At 35.3% G+C, this 23020-nt stretch overlaps 1 protein-coding gene across 7 annotated transcripts in view; it reads right to left on the bottom strand.

Annotated features, from left to right (window-relative positions):
* Nucleotides 1-23020, bottom strand: part of EPHA3 (EPH receptor A3) — a 369016-nt gene that overhangs the window by 8487 nt on the left and 337509 nt on the right. For 2 of the 7 annotated variants that reach the window (XM_516601.7, XM_009445905.5), the window contains exons 14-16: nucleotides 18231-18380; nucleotides 17247-17440; nucleotides 994-1149 (exon numbers count right to left, since the gene is read on the bottom strand). In XM_516601.7, coding sequence (XP_516601.4) covers nucleotides 994-1149; nucleotides 17247-17440; nucleotides 18231-18380 — 500 coding nt within the window. Of the gene's footprint in view, nucleotides 1-993; nucleotides 1150-2043; nucleotides 2216-17246; nucleotides 17441-18230; nucleotides 18381-23020 lie in introns of those variants that run through there. The other 5 variants (XM_009445906.4, XM_063806921.1, XM_063806920.1 and 2 more) reach the window with 3 other exon arrangements.

Raw genomic sequence — 23020 nt, 5'->3', positions numbered from 1 at the left:
TATGACCAACAGTTTAGAAAGCCAGTTTTTAGCTATGCGCATGGGAATCCAGAAAATGTCACTGTGCAGAAAAAGAAAAAATTATGTAGTCACATTAGGAAGTGAAGTAAATTGGTTCTCAATCACAGTGAGATGAAGAATGTGACTTCCAACTCTTAATTTATCAATTCCCAAACACTCTACTTTGTGAATAAGAACCAAATTTTTGACTATTCACTGGATTCACTTGATTCTTTATATACCCCCTTTCCTTGAGTCCATGTGTTTCTCATATCAAAAGATTCCTGTTACCAAAAGATGATTGTCCACAAAATACAGCATATTGTACTTGATTATTATTGGCTTTTAACACATAAAGCTATCAATTAATATTAATATTATGACGCATATTTTTTCTTTCTCATCTGGCAATAAGCCTTTTGAGGAAAACCCAAAAATTCTATCTTAAAACTAATTATAACTTCATTTTCTAGCATGATATCCTTTACAGAGTAGACGATGATGAATACATGATGTTATGTTTATTTAGCAACTATGAAAACCAGTTTTAGACTTTAATATGTTTCCTTGTATACCACATTATCTACTTGGCTCTCAATTTTCCTGATTCACAGATGTTAAGCTTTAGTAAAAATAACAGAAAAATCACAAAATGCAGAAATATAATAATCATCAATCTATGTCTGCTTATGTTTTAAATTAGGGGCTGAGTCTGCAGTGTGGTTATGGGTGTGAATCTGTTGGTTGATCTGAAGGTCATATCTAAAGACACCGATCCTGGGCCCTATCTTGAGAGAGGAAGACACATCAATATGTATCAATCCAGAAGCTGTGGGCCACAAGGAGACCCAGGGCCCTGATTAGCAGTTCCAGGAGGTAGTCAGTACCTCAGATCTACCACTAATATTTGTAACATGTCAAGCCAAGATGTTAATATTCAGCAGAAAGTTCAAAAGAATCCTTCATTCTTCTTAATGAATTTTTTTTTCTTACTCTGTGGAAATCTTGGCTATTGTGTCACAAGAACTATACTCCACGCCTGTGAAGATTTCCTTGCAGTGTGCTGTCCGGACACCATTAAGCCAGTCACCTGTTGTGCTGAAGGTAGTGATATCCACATTGCTTTGGTCCAGAAGAAGGTTTGATGGCCTGCAAGAAAAGAAAACACCAAAGGGAGACAGATCAGGAGTCAGCAGAGTTGCTGTGTGTCAAAATTTGACACTAACATCGGCAGGAACTTCCAGACTTCATATGGTGTTCCTGTTCATTTGTGGAATTTATCTGCCATGAAAGCTTCATCTGTTCAAGCTGGCAGCTTGGAGGAACGCCGTGTAATCATCTTGTCTAAGTTCTCCCCTTCTCCATCCACAAGTGCTTTTTAAATCACTGAAAATTTGCCAGTGAAAGACATAAATATATCCATACATATTTTATTATCATTGAATTTAATCACTAGCAAAAATGGTAGTAATTTAGGATACAGTTACAGTAGTCAGGATACACTGAATTCTTTGCTGTGTGCTTTGATGATGGATTCAGTTTCAATATTTTAAGTATTTCCCACTGGATGTTTGTTTGTTTGACATTGCACAGGTTGCTGTCTAAAGAATGGCTTGAACAATCTAGGCTATACTTACAGCAGGACATAAACTCAATACAGAGTTAAATAATGCTGCATGTCATTAAAAATAAAAAATAATAGAAAAAAGTAGATGACTGATAAGAAAAAACATTCTTGCATACTTGATACCAAATGAAGTTCATGATACATATATGCAACACATTATTCATGATATATACATTATATATGTAATGTGTTTATATACACATGATATATACATAATATTTTATATATATATACACACACACACACACAGAGACTCAGAGAGGGATTGTAATTGTGATTTATATTGCACAATACAATCAGCTTTAAGAAAAAGGGCCGGGTGCAGTGGCTCACTCCTGTAATCCCAGCACTTTGGGAGGTTGAGGCCGGCGGGTCACCTGAGGTCAGGAGTTCGAGACCAACCTCACCAACATGGAGAAACTCCATCTCTACTAAAAATACCAAATTAGCCATGGTGGCACATGCCTGTAATCCCAGCTACTCGGGACGCTGAAGCAGGAGAATCGCTTGAACCTGGGAGGCGAAGGTTGCAGTGAGCCGAGATCATGCCATTGCACTCCAGCCTGGGCAACAGGAGCGAAACTCCATCTCAAAAAGAAAGAGAGAAAGAAAAAGGACTTCCTTCTAGGATTTTTTAAATATAAATACAGGCCTAAACATCTATCTATAACCACCTGCAAGACCTGGTAAATCAATGGAACAGAAGAGGCATAAAGGAAATGAATGAGACAATGTTTGCCTCCCTGAAGAGGCAAAAGAAGCAGCCTGTTGGTGAAAGGTCTTTGGTGTGTTTTTTTTTTTTTTCTTCAGCTCTTAGTGGCCTCTTTAATTGTCCTTTGACTTATAAGACTGGAGCCAGTCACTAGGTGAACAATATATTGACTTCTCTCTTCTTTTCTCCTAAGGAAGGGAGCTTGGGCACAAGGTAGTTATAAAAGCCTTTAGTTTTGAATGAATAATAACAATGACAGAAATAAGTTTTTAAGGCCCTTGTTTTCATATTATATCAAACGTTCATGTGCACTCAATGTGGCAGGCATCATGCTAAGAATATTACACAGACATGAAGGACCTTAATCTTTACAGTACCTGTTAGGCACTGATGCTATCCTCTGAGATAGATAAAGAAGCTGAAACTAAATCACATTAAGTTACGAATCTAAGTTTCCTCAGGCAAAAGAGGCAGAGCTGGCCTTTAGACCCACATTATTCTATACCACAGTCCACATTCTTGACTGGTACACTGTGCCATTTAGGTAAAACTTTGTTCATATTGAATTCCCCCTGTTTTTTCTTAAACGATTTATGATTCCATCATGTGGTATATTCGATGTTTATATGCCCTGAAGTTTAGTGCACAGATACTGGAACCGTAAGGCCTGGGTTGAATCCCAGGTATACCACATACTATTTGTGTGACCTTGGTGAATTTCTTGTCTGTTTCCTCACCTGTAAAATGGGGATGATGGTGAGGATATCGATTTCACACAAATGAAGATTAAATGAGCATATGTGGGAAGCACTTAGAACAGTGCTGGCTCATAATAAGCACTATCTGTTAGCTGTTCATTATTCTTATGTAAATGGTGAAATGGTTAAACTTCTGAAAACTTCAAAAAGAAAATAGCAGAGTAAATATCAGTTTATATATAATGCTGGGAATGCAATGATCTTGTTAACCACCATTTTAAGTAACTAGAAATTTAGTCATATATAATATTATGTACGTAATAGTATAACAACCCTGAAAAGTAGCCATTAGTAGGGGCTTCATTAGAATAGTCAGTAACTTTTACAACTTCACAATCATTCCACGGCAAATGCTTGAAAACAGAAGTGCTATTCTGCTGTCTGTGATTTTTTCATTATTGTAATAAAATATAGTATTAATATTAAAACTGTATATATCATAATTTAATCTTTAATAATTAAGAGGGTACATTTTGATTTTTTGCCATTTTAGTTATTCAGAATCTTTCAATAAAAATCTCCAAAATTAGGAGTATTAAAACTAGAACTTCATATTTTTCTTATATACTTGAAATGAAAGATTAGTCTAAGTGAAGTCTGTCATTTGAAGTGTTTAAATTCAAAGTTTAGAATTTGTGGTGAGAAGACACCAAAACAAATAATATATCGACATGCATTTATCCTTATTTTAGAAATAAATTTAGGTCTCTAAGGGGCTAATTTCAATATCTTTAGAAATAGCATGAAATAGCAAAATGAACAATATACATGAAATAAAACTGTATAATGTTTTACATATGAGTAGCAATCATTGATTGCCATCTAGGATATGTGGTGAAAGCTCCTGTTCTAAATGAGAAAATCTATGAAGCAAATCTGTGCCAGCTCTGCCCACACTTAAATAGGTCTTTTAATTGAGAGGTTTATACCACTTCTGGTGATATTCTTCAACTTACTCTCTTATGTACAAAAGACCTGCTCAAGTGTAAAGTTGATTCGTGAGCCAGGATAATTTTAGATCGTGCCCTACACCTACATGCTATTACTTGGAACATATGAGAAGTTTGTGAATTCACTATCTGGATTTTTACAGTGATGCATGAAACGTATTTGATAAAAATGGTCACATTTTAGTGCAGTTTTAACCCTGAGTTTCAGGAAAAAAAATTGCAACATTGGTTCTGACTCTATTTTCATACTCTGTGGAAAATATAGATTAATAGTCCCCTCCCTGTGATGGTCATTTGTGTAGTGGAGGGAAGTTGAAAGGGAAGGATTCTTCAAACTTCTGTCCATTAGACTAAACTCAATTACCTCAATCCTTTCTACTTCACAAGTTCAAATTATAAATTGAAAATCTTAATTATGGAGTTTATAATTTCTATTTCTGTGATATAGTTTAGTTTTACTAACTCTCAGAGATTATCTAAAAAAGGATTAGGCCATATTATGTAAATATTAATTTTTTCCTTTAGCAATATCAGGAAAACTATAAAATATCAATATAACATTTCATAAGTTATCTTCTTCTGAAACATATATGCAAATGACTTTCTATGATTTTTTAAATTACTCATCTTAGGAATAAAAACAGCTTATTTTTATAATTGAAAATTTTGTATTTTTATTCTTTTCCTAAGAACTTGAGGAATTACAGATATACAACAAAATGTACACAATATTCATGGGTTGTTTCAGCATAGCTATCATGAGTGAAATAGTCTTTGTCACTAGCAAGCATTAGACATTACATTAGACTCATTGGATAAATCCTTGAACCACTAAAAAATTGATAAGAATAGCATTAAATCAGGTGTGAGAAGATTTTAGAAGAAAAATCATGTGAAACCTAGAATAAGACAAGACATTAAACTATCTACATGCATGCGCGCGCACACGCCACAGTTTCTCTGTCTACAGTAGCTGGAGCACAGAACCTTAGTCAAGTTTTAGTCCCATGAATAGCAATACTTTTTTATTTATGGGTTTGTGGGTATGAAGAATCAAACCCCAGGACATTTATTCAGAATATTTATGAAGTGTGCCTAATAGCAAAATGCAGAATTCTTTCTTCTCAGTTCAGAATAGTTTGTACTTTTACACTCAACACTTTAGCTAGACTCAACAAGAGTTTAGAGAAAATTAGTACAAACAAATTGAAATAGAACAGGACGTGTGGATTAAGGATTAGTGACCCCAACTGAGTTTGTCTGTTTATGACTTGGATCAAAGTGCATCCAAGACAAAAAAAAAATGACCTAATTTTAATGCCAATGACCTCAGAATAACTAGCCCTGCAAAGTATCATTTTTCCACTTCCAGGATTTCTCTGGGGATTTCAAATAAAAATTGGTTCCTTTCCTCCTCAGAGAGGACATCTGGAGAGTTTATCAATGGATAGGAATTTGTCTCTTACTGTGAAGAGCCTGTGATGTCTCTTCATGCGCACCAAGGGAATCTGGGCCTTTGAGCAGCTGCAGGCATTGGCGTTTTTTCAGACCCAGCCCCAGACATTGGGTCTGAAGGGGAAATTTATAGGCTGGGTGATGTGCACTGTGAGCTCACACTTTTACTAGACAAATTAGATAGGTTTCAATCCATGCAGCTGTAAACGATGTCCTACAGCGCTCCACCTGATCTTTTACAGCTTTTCATAAATCAGTACCTACTGGCTATAGACCGCAGTCATTAAAAAGAAATCATGGAAATTACATATTTGCTCAGGGGAAGTGAAAAATAACTTTCTTCCCTTTCTTTCTCTCTCTTTCTATTAAGATTTGTGAATTATTCTTTCATGGGTTTTCATACTGTTGCATTAGAGAGGTACACATATATTTTCTTCCCATCAATTCCTATTTTAGCTGTAAATAGGTGCATAAAAATTAGCACCAGATACTGGGGAAAAAGCTCAATAAACAACTGCCAATCCCAGGAATATCTTCGGGTAATAATCTTATTTCAATGCTACCTTAGAATTCTGAATCACTAGTTATCCATTTCTCACTTAATAGACTCCTTTTGATTACAAAGAGATTTACTCCTCAAATATCAAAAATAATAACTAATACACATTTCTTGAATGAATAAGTATATGCCTATTATGTCTACAAGGAGGTAATAACATTGGAGATGCATACTGTAACATTATAATTATTTTTTATTTGTTGTGAATAGTTTCAGGAAATACATTAAATCTAAAAAGCAACTTTTTAAAGCCAAAATACTAATAATTATATCTGAATTTATTATTGTTTGAGAATAGTAATATATTTTTTCTGTACATTTTATAACTGTTTTTTAAAATTTCAAATGTTTCCCCAATGTATTTCAGGGGGAACATCTTATATTTGCCAATTTATTTTAATGTTGATTGCTGATGACCTTGATCTTTATCACTAAAATTAAAAATCCAGATACGATAAAATGAATTTAATTTTTCATCAGTAACTAAAAGTAATTTTGAATATATACAGTTCCCAACAGGAACCTAGTACATAAATGACACATTAAGGAGAAATAAAGTCATTGTGTTTATTTTAATTATCTCTAGGCCTTAAGGACAAAAATCTTTGAAGTTATAGCCGTTACATCTGGTTTAATTCCTCCGTGTTGTAAAATTAGCTGCTTTGATTTTAAGATTAAAAAAGAGAGACAGAGAGATCACTTGGGTATTTGGCATATTTGATTCCCTCTAAAAGGTTCTGTATCATATTTATTCACTGAGCAAAGTCACCCTGTCAGTTTCAGAATTTGAGGTCAAAGTCATTTTGAGAAATAAAAGCAGATTGTCTTTTGGTTGTTCGATTTGTCTTGAAGGATATGGTATTTGTCAAAACAGCAGTTATTCTCAAAAGGAATTCTATTATGTACTCTTAGAGATCAGAAGCTTTTTACTAATACTTGTTTATTTTCATTAACTGGGAAAAATATGAGTATTGTTTATTTTTACTCCTCTCTATGCTGCAAGTTAATAAAAATAAATCCCTTCAAAGTTAGTGATCAATGCAATGAAACAATATATTTAAAAACATTTCAATTAAATTAACTAAATATAATTGGGTCTGCAGAACCTTGTTCTAAATAATTAAATATACTGCTTAAGTCTGTGTCATGAATTATGTTGCCTTCCATTTAAAACCTCGTTCTAAATATTTTGAATGTATTATCTAATTTTTTTGTGTCAAGAATTTGAATTTTTTCAATTTACAACAGTATAGAAGAATTCAATACCTGGCTAGTGGAAATTCTGTGAACTTAAGAAGAAATTATTTCTCTATTTCATTTTACACACATAGGCACACACATACATCTCTTCAAAATTAATATTGTCAATAATAAAAATCTCATATCTTCAAAAATAAAAAGGGTATCTTACTACTTGAATAGAAACACATTCTCATTTTTCTGTTATTAGTCAATTTTTAATTTAGCTTCAGTTATAAAATAAGTGGATAAATTTATTTAAATCTAGAAGTTATATTATAATTTTTCAAAATATGTTTTTAAAAAATAAATGTGTATTTCTCTTATATGTACAAAACAATGTGTTGGGAAGTTAAAGAATATTTTTATTTTAAGACTATTTTCTATTTATTTTCATGGTGGCATTTTCTATCAAGAACAATCTTTAAAAAACATTCCTTTGGGCTGGATGTGGTGGCTTAAGCCTGAATTCTCAGCAATTTGAAAGGCCAAGGCAGGTGGATCACCTGAGATCAGGAGTTCGAGACCAGCCTGGTCAACACGGTGAAACCCCATCTCCACTAAGAATACAAACATTAGTCAGGCATGGTGGGGAGTGCCTATAATTCCAGATACTCAGGAGGCTGAGGCAGAAGAATCGCCTGAACCCAGGAGGCGGAGGATGGCACCATTGCATGCCAGCCTGGGCGACAAGAGTGAAACACTGTCAAGAAAGAAAGAAAGGAAGAAAGGAAGGAAGGAAGGAAGGAAGGAAGGAAGGAAGGAAGGAAGGAAGGAAGGAAGGAGAGAAGAAAGGAGAGAAGGAAGGAGAGAAGGAAGGAGAGAAAGAAGGGAAGAAAGAAAAAGAAAGAAAGAGAGAGTAAGAAAAAGAGGAAGAGAGAAAGAGAGAGAAGAAAGAAGAAACATTTCTTTAATTCTTATAAAAAAAGAGAGGAGAGCTTCTTTTGTTTTCATTCTTTTATGCACATCTTCTTGTTTTGCCTTGCCTTTTCATTATCCAATTTTATAATTAGGTCTCTCACAATGTAATATATATTATTCCAAAATTCAAAATAGCTTTCTTAATACCTCAATGTTCCTTCTATCTTTTTTAAAATTTTACCTTAAGTTCTGGGGTACATGTGTTGAACCTGCAGGTTTGTTACATAGGTATACATGTGACTTGGTGGTTTGCTGCACCTATCAACACATCATCTAGGTTTTAAGCTCCACATGCATTAGGTATTTGTCAGAATGCTATCCTTTCCCTTTCCCCTCACCCTCCAATAGGCCCTGGTGTGTGATGTTCCTCTCCCTGTGTCCATGCGTTCTCATTGTTCAACTCCCACTTATGAGTGAGAACATGCAGTGTTTGGTTTTCTGTTCCTGTGTTAGTTTGCTGAGAATGATGGTCTCCAGCTTCATCCATGTCCCTGCAAAGGACATGAACTCATTCTTTTTTATGGCTGCATAGTATTCCATGGTGTATATGTGCTACATTTTCTTTATTCAGTCTATCATTGATGGGCATTTGGGTTGGTTCCAAGTTTTTGCTATTGTAAATAGTCCTGCAACAAACATATGTGTGCACGCCAGTTAGAATGGTGATCATTAAAAAGTCTAGAAACAACAGATGCCAGCGAAGATGCAGAGAAATAGGAATGCTTTTACACTGTTGGTGGGCGTGTAAATTAGTTCAACCATTATAGAAGAGAGTGTGGTGATTCCACAAAGACATAGAACCAGAAATACCATTTGACCCAGCAATCCCATTACTGGGTATATACCCAATGGATTATAAATCCTTCTATTATTTAACTGGAAGTCTATTCCCTCAGTTTTTGTTTTTCTTTCCCTTTTTCAGCTTTTGATAATACCGTTTGAATCTACTTTTTGGAAATGCCTTGCACTGTGGTTTTCTGCAGTAGTCTAAACCTCATCCTATCACCCTGATTGTTCCTCGTTTCTACCTACCATTTCACATTCTTCTGTGATATAGCTGGCACTGCTCTCCAAAGCTCAAAATAAAGGGAATTTTCTTTCTCTCTTGGTGGCAGTCAACGTCGTGAGTTAACATTCTGAGATATTAGTGAATGTTTCGTATTTGTTTTCCTTCTTGTATTGCCATTTCCTGTCACTGATTGGCTCCACAGCCCCCTTACGAGGTGCCTAAAATCTGGATTGGCTGCCACTACACCTTGTTACATACAATGGAAACAGGAGGCATTCAAACATTTAAATTAGTTTCTTGACTGTTGCCAAGAATGCTTATCTGCATGGCAGACCTGTTCTTCCTTCTGTTCTTCCTACCACTGTCAATGAGAAGGCTGATCTCAAAGGCTCCACATTCAGAACCTGGAAGTATTCTCTGATACTTTCTCTGTCACTCTGCACATCTCAGTCACTATGTCCTATAGAACTCACTTTAATAAAACATATTGAATTCACACACTGTCTACTTTCCCTGCTCTACCATAGCAGATCCTTTTCTTAGACTATTGAAATCTTAATTCTCTCGTATGAATACCTTCATCTCCAGCCCTTTTTAGAAGTAGCTGCCAAAGAACTATTCCCTAAACACAGTGCAACATATCACTTAAGTAACTTCAGTGTCTCCCCTTTCCTTATGGATAAAAGCTCAAATGTCTAGAAATGACATTTAGTCTTCCATCACCTGACGAATCATCTATCGCAGCGGTCCCCAACCTGTTTGGCACCAGGGGCCAGTTTCAAGGAAGACAATTTTTCCACGAATGGGGGTGTGGTGGGGGATGGTTTCAGTATGAAACTGTTCTGCCTCAGATCATCAGGCATTAGATTATCATGAGGAGCGCATAACCTAGACTCCTCGTGTGTGCGGTTCACAACAGGGTTTGCTCTCCTATGATAATCTAATGCCCCTGCTGATCTGCAGTAAGTAGAACTCAGGCAGTAATTCTCACCAGCCCGCCGTTTGCCTTCTGCTTTGCCACCTGGTTCGTAACAGGCCATGGCCTGGCAGCAGTCCATGGCACGGGGGCTGAGGATCCCTGATCTATCAGGCTTTTTCCCCATAATTTCCTTTTTTTATCCTATAGTCTAGCAAAACCGTATTATGTGATGTGATTTGGAAGTATCCTACCTATTTGCATGTCTTCCCTTTTCTGTAGTGTTCCCCCAGCCTGTTTTCCTGTTACCTGCCTGTAGAAATTTCATCCACTATCCAAAAGTCCCTTTTGCATACAAATACCAGAAAACTCCAAATATAAAAGTAAATTCACCTCCCCTCGGGATTCCCGAACTCCTTTTATTTTTGCTCTAATAATTACATGTTCTGAGGGGTATTATAGTGTTCTGAATATTCTTTTTTCTTCCACATTTAAACGTAAGCTGTTGAGGATGGAAGCTACATCTGTTACCTATATAATCATCACAGGACCTAACATAATGTCTCACACACGGTTATTGTTGAATAAACATCTGTAGCCTTGTACTGATGTACAATCAAAACTTAAAACCCTCACATGTCCTCTGATTTACTCTACTTTTAGAAAAAGCATTCAATTACTAGGGAACAAGCATAACACAAAGTTTAATGTAACTGTCCTTCCCTTATTATCATTCTTTGCAGCATCTAAGTAATTGTTTGATCTGGCCCACCCTGACCATCAGCTTTTCCACCTTCCCAACTTTCAGTGACAATATTCATGGAGACACTCTAAGCGGAAGATTCTTTGAGAATGATACTGCTATAAATCATCAACTCTAATGAAGGCTGAAAAGTGAAATGATGCATTATAAAAAGACTTCTATTGCGGTATATGCAACAACATTTTTAAATTCAAACAATTAGTTTCAAACGGTACTTAGCCACCAAGAAAAAAATAAAATTGACCATAAAATGTACTAAATCCAGAAAGACTGAAGAAACATCATTTCTATCAGAATGATGTTGTTTTTCTTAAAAGACACTACAGGGTACTTGTATAAACACAGTTCTATGCACTGATGTGAATAGCTACGTCATTCAGAAACTTGAATGCTTTGTACCAGCCATGAATTCAGTTTTGTAGTCTCCTATTAAATTTTTAGGAGTGTATTTCTGGAGTTGAGTTGACAGAAAGGTACACATGTAGAATTTTGCTTAGGAGAACAGGTCTAGGCTTTTACCATATGATCAACGTCTATTAAAAAAATCTGTTCAGAAAGCAGAAAAACAGTGAAATTTTTTCTATAAATTGCATCTTTTGAAATGTAAATTTACTAATGATGTCAGCACATATTTATTAGGTATTTAGGAGACATTTACTGAGCACCCATTATCAATCTGCACTGGTAATACAAGAGAAGCATGGTGTGTGCTCTCACAGGGCTTAGAGTTTATTGAGAAAATGGATAGTTAAAAAGAATACACACACATAAACACAGAAAACAGAATTAAAATAGTGATGAAGAACGAGAATATGGTGCTCTGTAAAAGAATAATGATGTTAAACTTTATTTCGCTGGTGCTGCCACAGAATGAGTCAACACATACATGATGTGTAAGTTGCTTCCTTAAGGAAGAAAGGTGCAAAGGAGAATCTGAGACAAGGCAAACAGCATGTGCTACAATCTTCTGAAATGCTTTTGTTTTCTGAAGGAACTAGAAGTAGCCACTGAGGTTAGAGTATTGTTTAGATGAAGGTGGCACAAGTCAAAAGGTTAAAATGACCCCCACCTCCTCATACTTTTGCTCCTCCCTCTACAAAGCAGTCATATAAATCAAATCATCTTACTTCTCTGGTTCAGATGCCTAACGAATTCCTCAAATCATCTTACTTCTCTGGTTCAGATGCCTAATGAATTCCTCATGCATTTGAAAAATATTTCAAAGTCCTCACCATGGCCTGTGTAGCCTCAAGTGCTCTGGCTTCTGTTTACCTCCTTAGGTTCATGACAGACTCCCTTCAGTCATATTATTCTCTGCCACTTCCTAGAACTCTCTAAACCCTTTCTCATCTCAAGACTTTTGCATTTTTTAATCCTGTGCCAAGAATATTCTTTTTGGTGAGGGGGAGGTTACACAGCTGGCTCATTCCCTTCCTGCAGGTCTCAAACATCAGCTCCTCAGACTCTTTCCCAGCTATTCCTTTATCGCCCATCACGGCCATTTACTTATTTCCTTCCTCTGGTCTGTACTTATCTGTTGTTTACAAGAGTGGCAGAAAACACTATTTATTTTAAAATACACAATTAAGGTATTATTGACTATAGTCATCTCATTGTATTATATAAAAATAGTTTTTGAATAAAATTTTTTTGAATAAGATAATAACATTGGAGAAGCAAGACTTTTCAAAATTTTCTTTTTTAATTAATTTATAATTTTTTTCAAGAGGCAGTGTCTTGCTCTGTCACCCAGGCTGAGTGCAGTGTTGTTACCATTGCTCACTGTAACCTCAAACTCCTGGACTTAAGCAATCCTTCTGCTACAGCCTCCTGAGTAGCTAGGACCACTGGCAAACACCACCATGCCTGGCCCATTAAAAAAAAAAAAAATTGTAGCGATGGGGGTCTTGCTATAACACCCAAACTGGTCTCCAACTCCTGGCCACAAGTAATCCTCCAGCCCCAGTCTCCTGAATAGCTGATATTGCAGTTTTGAGCCACTCCACCCAGCCAGCAGGGCTTTTTAAACAACCAAAAGGAGACTAGATTTTTTTATAAGTGTAACGTGAATTCAATATTGATTATAAACAGGTGACTGAAACTATATCATATATGTTTTGATAAGAAGATTCTGGAGGCTGTGCAAAAAAATGTTTGGAGTTTGAAAGCAATCAAAGCAGGGGACAAGTTAGGAGCCTATTGCAGTGGTCCAGGTCAGAAGACGAAACAGCCATGAGGAGAGTGTTTTCAGTGAAAAGGGATAGAGATAGATCTCATTGATCCAGATGATCACAGTGTAGAGGGGAAGAAAGAGGTACCAAGAGTTATTCTAATTCCTGGTTAGGTGAATGGGTAGCTGCTGGTGTATGCAATTAATTAGGCAGTGGAAGGATCAGGCTAGGGGGAGAAAATTGATAAATTTTCAGAATATTGACTTTATGTCTGTGAGTCCATTATTTGAGAAGTTTGGCTGTGAAGAGTGTTAGAGAAGTAGGGAAGTAGTTGGCAGAGATGTGGGGCCAGCACGGGTAATATTGACAAGCAATATCACCTAAATTTTCCAGAGGAGAAAAAAATCACCTGGCGTTTTTATAAAACATCCAAACTCCATTCTCTTTTCCTGGAGATTCTTGGGATAGACCTGGATATTTCTATGTGTAATAAGTTCCCCTGGTGATAAGAATAAGATAATGAGAAAAAATATAATAGAACATCTGTTCGTGGCAATGATCCTACAGAAAAAAAGAGCCTGGATATGCAGAAGAGAGAGAGGGAGACAGGGAGAGAGGAAGAGTAGAGGATTAACCTCTGACAAATAGAGGGACACTGCCTTTTATAATTAGAGGAAAGAAGGACGATATGGGTAGGTGCAGGTGCCACTACATTTCTGTTTTGCTGTGGGAAGTTCCCATCTAATGGCTTATTTTCTCAATAAAGCATTTGGCAAGGACATCACTAAAAATTAAAGAAGGAGGTCATTTTAATCAGTTAAGAAAAGGATGAAATAATCATTGTCAAAAGTAGGAAAGCAAATTTTCTAAAGAGAAAAAATCTTCTTGACATAGTTGCATATAGTAATGTGAGGTTGTTAAAAATAAATGTATTATGACAAAATCTAACCCATTGTGCATTTTAATGGTAATAAGTAAAAATATAAATATAATTGCCCAAATGTTTATATTCTGTACATTGAGATGGTTGTCTTTTCATAGAAAATATTGATTTTTTTCTAAAATTATGTTTTATGACAAAATACATCAAACTTGTTCATGTATTAAAGAAAAATATATAAGAAAAAGTATTTGATATATTTCAATAAGAGTGGAAAAGTGAATTATGAAAGTATGTTAAAATTTGGATGCTAGGACATAGCCTCACATATTATGATCTGATAGTAAGACTACTTTTCTCTGTGAAACTGGTATTAGATACCCCTACATTACATTACATTACATGAGTTAGCTTTGAAAATGGTTTGAATGTTTTTATGATAGGTAAAGTCTTTTTTTTTCTGTGATTACTATCTACGCTGTAAAGATCAAAATAAATGCCTTCAGGGTAAAAAATGAGGACCATATGGCCCAGGAAAGGACAGGTTTGTTATCCTGTTAGTTGTTAAACTGTCAGGTGAATTTCTAAGAGTCTATACAGTCTCTGTGAAGTTTGGGATAGAGATTTATCCTTATGGAATAAGTTATGGGTAGTTTTATTTAAGGACTTATTACTAAATTCAATCATAGTGATTCCTAAGTGTTATTATCAATAAATAATCTATGATTCTTATATACTGATGTTAAGATCTTGTTTATGATTCTCCTACTTAACTTATTAAACTATTATGTAAAAAACAGGTAATGTGCACTTAATATAATCAACACAAAATGGATAAACTGAAGACCTAATACTGTAAAGCTTCTAGCAGGAAATACAGGAAGAAAGCTCTCTGACACTGGTCTTGGTAACAATTTTGTAGAGATGACACCAAAATCATAGGAACAAAAGCCAAATTAAACAGGAGGCATTATATCAAATTAAAAATTTTCTGCACAGTAAAGGAAACAAGAAAATGAAAGGCAATCCACAGAAGAAGAGAAAATATTTACAGTCAACATATCTCATAGGTGGCTAATATCCAAAATATATAAGGAACTCATAGAATTTGATAGCAAAAATAATAACACCCCTATTGAAAATGGGCAAAGGACCTGAATAGTCATTTTCTTCTGAGGAAGACAAATGGCCAACAGGTTTATGTAAAGGTGCTCAACATCGCTAGTGATTAGAGAAATGAAAATCAAAACCACAATGAGCTAGAACCTCACACTTGTTAGGATGGCTATTATCAAAAAGTCAAAAGATAACAACTGTTAGTGAAGATGTGGAGAAAGGGAACATTGGCATGTAAGGGAATGTAAATTGGGACAGCCATATGGAAAAATGTATGGAGGTTCCACAAAAAACTAAAAATAGAATCACCATATGATCCAGCAATCCCACTCTGGGTATATAGCCAAAGGAAATGAAGTCAGTATTTCAAAGAGATATCTATATTCCCATGTTCATTGCAGCATTATTCACAATAGCCAAGATATGAAATCAACATAGGTATCCACTGACAGGAGAATGGATAAAAAACGTTATATGTTAAAATTTTGCTATTTTATTTCCTGTGGATTTCAGGGGCATTGATTTTAGATCTTAAAATATTGTTTTAAATATGATTGATTTTTTTCACAAAAATATGATACTAAGGTATGGTTAATCAAACTTGTAATGTACCTACATATTCACTCACCAGCACACACACACACACACACACATACACACGCCCTGCTTAATCTTCAAACAGATAACTTAAGGCAAAATGCAAGGAATTTCCCATGCATTGAACGCCAGCTTTAGTCACTAAGCTTTGTAGCAATGGAAACAACAGGGCGGGATACTATTATTGAGACCTAAAACTAACACAGTTGAGAAGCGATATTGAGAAGCAACTGGTTATGCAAAGAAGGCAGAATGACCCACAAGTCATCGTTACTGATAAAACTCCATTGTACCAATCAAGATATTATTGAACTCACAAGTCCAAGCCATTGAGTAGGCACATAGCTAGAGGTCCCAAATAGGTCTGAAATGCTTCTCTCTCTAGTTGTCAAGAGGAATGTTTCAAAAGTATAAAACATGTACTAACTCATGTGATAAATCAGAAAGAAAAATTAAAAGCCTGTAAGAGAATGCATTACCAAAATGTAAAAGAACCTTTTTTTCTTATGCTTACAATGAGAATCAAAATTATTATACAAGATATCTTTGCCTTTAATTACTCTGAGAGGCACCAAATATATTAATATTTATTTTCTTCTTATATGGCCCCTGACAAAATTCATCTCTTCTTCCTTCTTTTTTCCACTGTACTTTGTAGATACACTTTAATTTACATTGTTCTAACCACTGAGAGAACTCAGTGATTCTTAACCTAAAAGAATATGCATAAAATTAAATAGACTTTGTGCATCCAGGATTGCATTACAGCTGCAGAGTATTAACATTTGTGTTGTTGTCCAGGGACACTGGCTTTATCTTACTCTTAGTTTTATCTTCAATGGTGTCTAGCAAAGTAATTGATATGCAATATAGACTAGACAAATATTTGTTTAATTAACTGGGGAAAATTTGCATTTTGCTAGCCAGTGCAATATTTTGGATAATTTCTTTTTCTTTATTTTGAATGAAAGATGAATCAGGACTTCTTTATTCATGAAGGGTGAAAAGAAGTATGTGTTCAGTATATTTATTTATTTAGAGGCAGAGTCTCGCTCTGTTGAACAGGCTGGAGTGCAGTGGCATGATATCAGCTCGTTGCAACCTCTGCCTCCCAGGTTCACAGATTCTCCTGCCTCAGCCTCCCGAGTAGCTAGGATTACAGGTGCCTGCCACCACACCAGGCTAATTTTTGTATTTTTAGTAGAAACGGCATTTCACTATGTTGGCCAGGCTGGTCTCGAACTCCTGACCTCAAGTGATCCACCAAAGTGCTTGGATTACAGGCACGAGCCACCGCACCCCTCCAGTATTCCTATTTCCCAAAGACTTAAACAAGCCTGAATGTAGAGTCAAGATAGATGTTAAAAAATATCTCAGAATTTCATCATTACTATTAAGGAGGACGAGAATTAGTTCTAAAGATTAAAAAAGAAAGGGGAAATACATCTCTCTAATATGGTGGAATACAAGCTTCAAATAATGCATTTTGGGGGTGGGCTAAAAAAATTAACATCTTGGAGATAGCAAACACAAATATCAGAGTGAATGCCAGATAACAAATTGAATGTGTCACCTTGCGGCTGCACTGGTGATGATCTTCAGGCTGCCGGGATTCCGGATAAGCTTGTCCAGAATACTAACAATCTGCTCAAACTTGGGTCTGTTGTTCCTGTCTTTCTGCCAGCAGTCCAGCATCAGCTGATACAAAGCAGCTGGGCAGTCCATGGGGGGTGGCAGTCGATAGCCCTCATCTACAGCTTTAATTACCTGTGTGAGAAGCAAAGTTATCAGGAACCAGGAAGTGTCACTTATTTTACGTTTTCATGGGCGGGGCTCACAAATATGCTTATTTTAAAGGTAAGTGGGAAAACTTCTCATTTTTAGTTGCCTAAAAGGATAACAACTGATCAAATAAATAAGACGTTATGTATGCCTAAAATATTATACAAAGGAAGATTGAAATAACATAAATTTAGGAAAGGAGAGTATGTAAAGATCCTTTTTGGGTTAAAATAAAAAGAAATGTTAAATGATAGAGTAAATTTGGTGTTATAAAGAAATTATTATTTGGTTATATAGTTCTCTATGGAAAACATATATGAATGAATATGGACAAAATTTCTATACAGGTTTTAGCTATACTGCAGTTCAAATGGTGCCTTCCAAATTATAGTAATTTTTTTTGTAAAATCCTAAGTGCTGTAAAATTAACTATTAGTTCATTAGTACTTTTCAATGGTGTAAAGCAGTGACTTTCAAACTTCAATGTGTATTAGAATCTAGAGGTTATCTTATTGGTCACTTTTTTCATTATGTTTTCACTACAAATGTTTCTTTTGTCTTATTTCTAAACCCTTGCTTGAGGGAAATATGTAAATCTGTAAGAACAATTCAATTAATATAATATCCTTGCAAGACTTGGAAACAGTTTCATTGCTGCTAAATATTTTATTTCAGTGTTACAAACCAGGAGCCACCCAGTTACATTATGTTCCACTTCCTTGCACAGCTTGATCTTTTCATCTGAACTCATAACTCATAGACCACAAATACTTACATCCTGATTGGACATCTCCCAGTATGGTCTCTCTCCGTAAGACATCACCTCCCAGAGAACAATCCCATAACTCCATACATCGCTGGCTGACGTGAACTTGCGGTAGGCTATAGCTTCTGGTGATGTCCACCTGATTGGGATCTTCCCTCCCTTTGAATATAAAATCATGTCTACATAAATCAGCAATGCATAGAACATATAATATACATAACATAATCTGAAACCAGACAGAATTTCTCATAGTATTTCTGTTCTGAAATGGAATATGCATTTCTGTGAAACATTTTGATGTTATTCTATTTTAATACCAACCAGAAGTAGCATACCATTTACGGCAAATTTTACTTCCAAATAATTTGGAAGGATTTTGAAATTATATATAAAAAAGAAAATTGCTTAAATATTGAAATTTTATATCAACTATGGCATGTTAATTAATCATCTGCAACAAAACAACCTGAAGCAGATGTGACATGACATGTATTAGAATTAAAAGAGGTATCACAAATCAACTTTTATTGATTTAACCTAGATTTATGCTTGACCAAGCAATCGAAGTTCAGAATGTGAATAAGTCAATATTTGTAAAGAACTTAGACCACTCCCTGGCACATAAGTGCTTACAGGTGTTTGTTACCTAAATAAACTCAAAATAAAATTATATTTTTAAAAACTCTCTTCAACACAATAATCATCTTGATTAATTTACTGTGTGCTTCATCATTAATCATTGAAGTGTCTTCTGGATAGTAGGCAAGCACCATATAAATTAGATAGACTAATAATTACATTCCCAGAACTTATAATTTAGAGGAAAATAATATTGTTTTATAAGTTATGGGAGATATAAAAGGGTAATGTCTATGGAATTTGCTCTTAGTTCAATAAATACATTTAAGAAAGATGTACTGATTGTCAACCATATAGGAAGTATTATGCTAGTTAATTTGGGTGAAACAATGATAAATAACATACTGGCTCTTTTGTTTGGAAAGTATCAGGCAAACAGGAGTAATAATGAGTTACTCTGAAAAACTAAATACAGAACGAAATAGGCATCTAGCACATTGCTTTTCAAACTTTATAATGTATATAAATCATATACAGCTTACTCCCAGTAAAATGAAAATTTTGATTCAGGAGGTTGAGTGTGTAGCCAGTGTCTGCATTTCCAACAGTCTCCATGTGATGCTGGTCCATGGAACCTACCCTGAGTAGTAAGACAGTAGTGAAAGCCACCGTAATGTGGAACGTGGAGCCAAGATTCTCACTAGAGAGACTGAGGAGGGCACTTACGAATTAAGTGACCTCAATTTCAAGTGAAGTCACTTGAAAGATAAGTACAATATTTGATATAAGAAAAAAGGGATGGATATTTCAAAGAACTCACATCCTCAAAATCTTAAGCCGTGTTCATCAAAATGTGACCGATTTCTATTGGACCTCATAGCATGCAACTGGATTTGAAGTGATGCTCAAGGGGGCAATATAGTGCTTTACACAAATGGATTGGCAATTTAGGAGACAAGTTTCTAAGCCTTGTTGTGCAGGAGTGTCCTCATCTGCTATTGAGAATGTAATAGTCCTGGTTCAGAGTATTGTTGTGGGACTAAACGACAAATGTCAGTAAAATCTTTAGTCTTCTTCCTAGGACATAGTAAGGACTCAATAAACGTTAGCTCAATACTCTCATATTCTGAGCAAATGGCATAAATCAAAGCACAGAGGAGAAAACTGTATGTTCTAGAAGAACAGTTTCCAGTGTGAAGAAATATAATGGAAGAGGAAGCTAAAATGTCAAATTTTTATTTAATCACAGATGCACTTGGGAAACTTTATCCTGGCTAGGAGAGTGATAAGATTGGAACTAACTCAGTAAAACTGAGCACTTCTCCTTGGTGTTTTGGCACAAATGAGCTGTTCAGGGAGAGTACTGCCAGAAGCTCTTTGAAAGGGTAGAGCTTAGACAGTCATGAAGAATGCAAGAAACTGAGCAGAGAATTGAGGAAATGGAAAAACACCATCAGCAGAAGAATAAGCCTGCAAAGACACACAGTGAGCGCAACCTTCCTAAGAAGCTACCAGGTGAAGTATAGTTGACAATATCTATTGATGAAGTAAAACAAATGAAATTGGAGAGACCGGAGCCAGAGAAAAGATAGCCTCGGAAGTTAGGGAGATAAACTACACTGTGCAACGTGCACTAAAACCCCCAAAGCACTCATCTACATATGCCTAGATCAAGTTTATGTTTTTATAATTCAAAATTTCAAATACTACCCCTTGACATTGACAAAAGTGGACTTAGACATGTGGCATTGAACAAAATCTACTCAGGATGCCAAATGGAATCATTGGGCCTACTTTCTCCTTCTTAAGAACTCAGAGAATTAACAAAAGTCAAACAGAGCTGTATTCATAGGACAAGGGAGGTACAGTATCTTAAAAATCTCAATTAAATATCTTAGGTCTGCTATAGACACTTGTCATTTTTCTAACTGCCTTTGCTACTTCTCTTTTTCCAGAACCAAATTACTGAAAGCATATAAGTATACTTTCAGTATTACTGAAGGTATATAAGTATACTTACACTGAAAGGATCGTGTCAATATACTTTCAGTAATACTGAAAGTGTAAAGTGTACTTAAATGGCACTAAAAAGAAGAAAAAAGAAAAAAAAAAAAGCCCTTTCTATGCTGAAAACTTTGTACCTATTTAGAAAATATTAGGCCCAGATATTTGTTGCCTTACCATGGTCTCTAGTTGAAATTAAAATAGAGTCGTAAGAAAAAAACAATAGGTTGATGACAGCCATGAAAGAGAAGTGTATTTATTTGGTTAATTCAATCAGGGTTAAAAAGAAATACAGAAGAGTTGTTTCATTTTAAGTGTTTCTTCACCATTTTCCAGAGAGAAGAGCATTGAGATTAATAAAATTTCTTAAAATAATGATATACTGAAAGGTGATCATTTTTAGGAAGAACAGAGCCATATTTCTGCTTAAGCTTGGAAAGAGAATCCTCTTTTGCTCTGTTGTAAATACAGACATAATAATGTTGGAGAGGTATCTGCTGTGGTCGCATGATCATATCTTCAAGGAAAGCTTCACTCACCTGAATCTCTTAACTTGCCTGGGACTTATACAGTATGTTCTCTAATGAAATACATGGTTATAGATTCAAGCAAATTATTTCCAGAATATTTCCCAATTAGATGTGGTCTATTTGTGTACACCTGTGTAAATCTTATTAAAATGTTTAAAACTTACACAAAGGGGATGTATGTTTGGAAAAATGTATAGTAAATTATTTTAATAAGAAAAACTTAAATTTTCAATTCTGCTCTTCTGGTTGTGTTTTGTAATTGTTGTAGCCTGCACACACATACACATATTATTGTTAGAATGACAACTTTAAACCTTTCAATGTAACATACTTGCTGATCAGGCGACCTTTATACTATCTTTACCTTCGTACTAATTTTTAACAAAATATTCTGGCTCTTAGCTCACTGTGGTACCTTGGAAAAGTATCTTGGCCACATTGTGCAGTAGATACCTGTGAAATGACAAAGGCCTCTTGCTACAAGATTTGCTAGCTTTGGAAATATAGGTATGGTCTTTTCACTTCTGTCATTCAGGTTTTTGATTTACACTTTTCCTTTTTGTCTCTTAACTATATCAAGGGTTCAGTTGCTGCCCTTGTGGGAAAGCATGAGGAAGTGGGGCAATCTAATTTATTTTCATTTTATTTTGGACATGTTATTACAAACACTCAAAAATTAAGTGGGATTCAATCAGTTCAACAATGAAACCAGGGTGCAGTGCTTTAAATGTTTCCGTAATTTATCCAGATACTGCTATTGATCAACTTTTGGTGTACCAGTTCTTTTCCTCGCTGGCCAGATTCTGTCCCAGGTCACAGTTAATTGAGCTTATATTCTTAGAAGTAAACATATTTATTTTTATTTTTAATGAAAAACTCTTAATTTATATTTTTATATATGATATCCAAACAATTCAGTCTAAAAGAAGAGCTGGGGCTAATTTAAACTCTTTCTTTAGAAGAAGATGTGAATAAGTGATTTGCTTTGCCCAATTTTAGTGTTGAAGTCCATAGACAGTTAGGTCTGGAATGTGGTGGTGCCGTGCGTTGTCGGCTCACTGCAACCTCCCCCTCTCAGGCTCAAGCAATTCTTGTGCCTCAGCCTCCTTAGTAGCTGGGATTAGAGGTGTGCGCCACCAAGCCTGGCTAATATTTGGATTTTTGATAGAGACAAGGTTTTGCCATGTTGGTCAGGCTAGTCTCTAACTCTTGGCCTCAAGTCATTTTCCCACCTCCACCTACCAAAGTGCTGGTGTTACACAGGTGTGAGCCATCGCACCTGGCCAAGAGTTAGCTGTTTAGCCCAGAATTTATTCAATATTCATGAAACATTTAGCCTTTTCATTAGAGAATTTCCATTATCTGCTAATAGGTAGCTTATTAGACTGATTAGTTTAGCTCCAATAATGAAATAATCACAGATTCAAGACTCTTATCTCTTTTCTATCTAACCATATTGTAAATGATGCCATCCATCATTGAGGGAAACAGGAAGAGAATAAAGGTGATTGAGAATTATATATTATTATTTAGAAAATTTTGTCTTTTGTCATGAATTTATAATATATATAAAGCCATTTAAAAAGTGTCTGCTCCTTAATAGAGCATTCAATAAATGTTATGCCTGTTCCTTCCTTTCAATTCTCTTTAATTGATACATTTACTGTCAATATAACAAATTTATTA

Source organism: Pan troglodytes, chromosome 2, assembly GCF_028858775.2.
Source record: "Pan troglodytes isolate AG18354 chromosome 2, NHGRI_mPanTro3-v2.0_pri, whole genome shotgun sequence".
Lineage (NCBI taxonomy): Eukaryota > Metazoa > Chordata > Mammalia > Primates > Hominidae > Pan > Pan troglodytes.
This window is presented reverse-complemented; position numbering and strand designations above follow the sequence as displayed.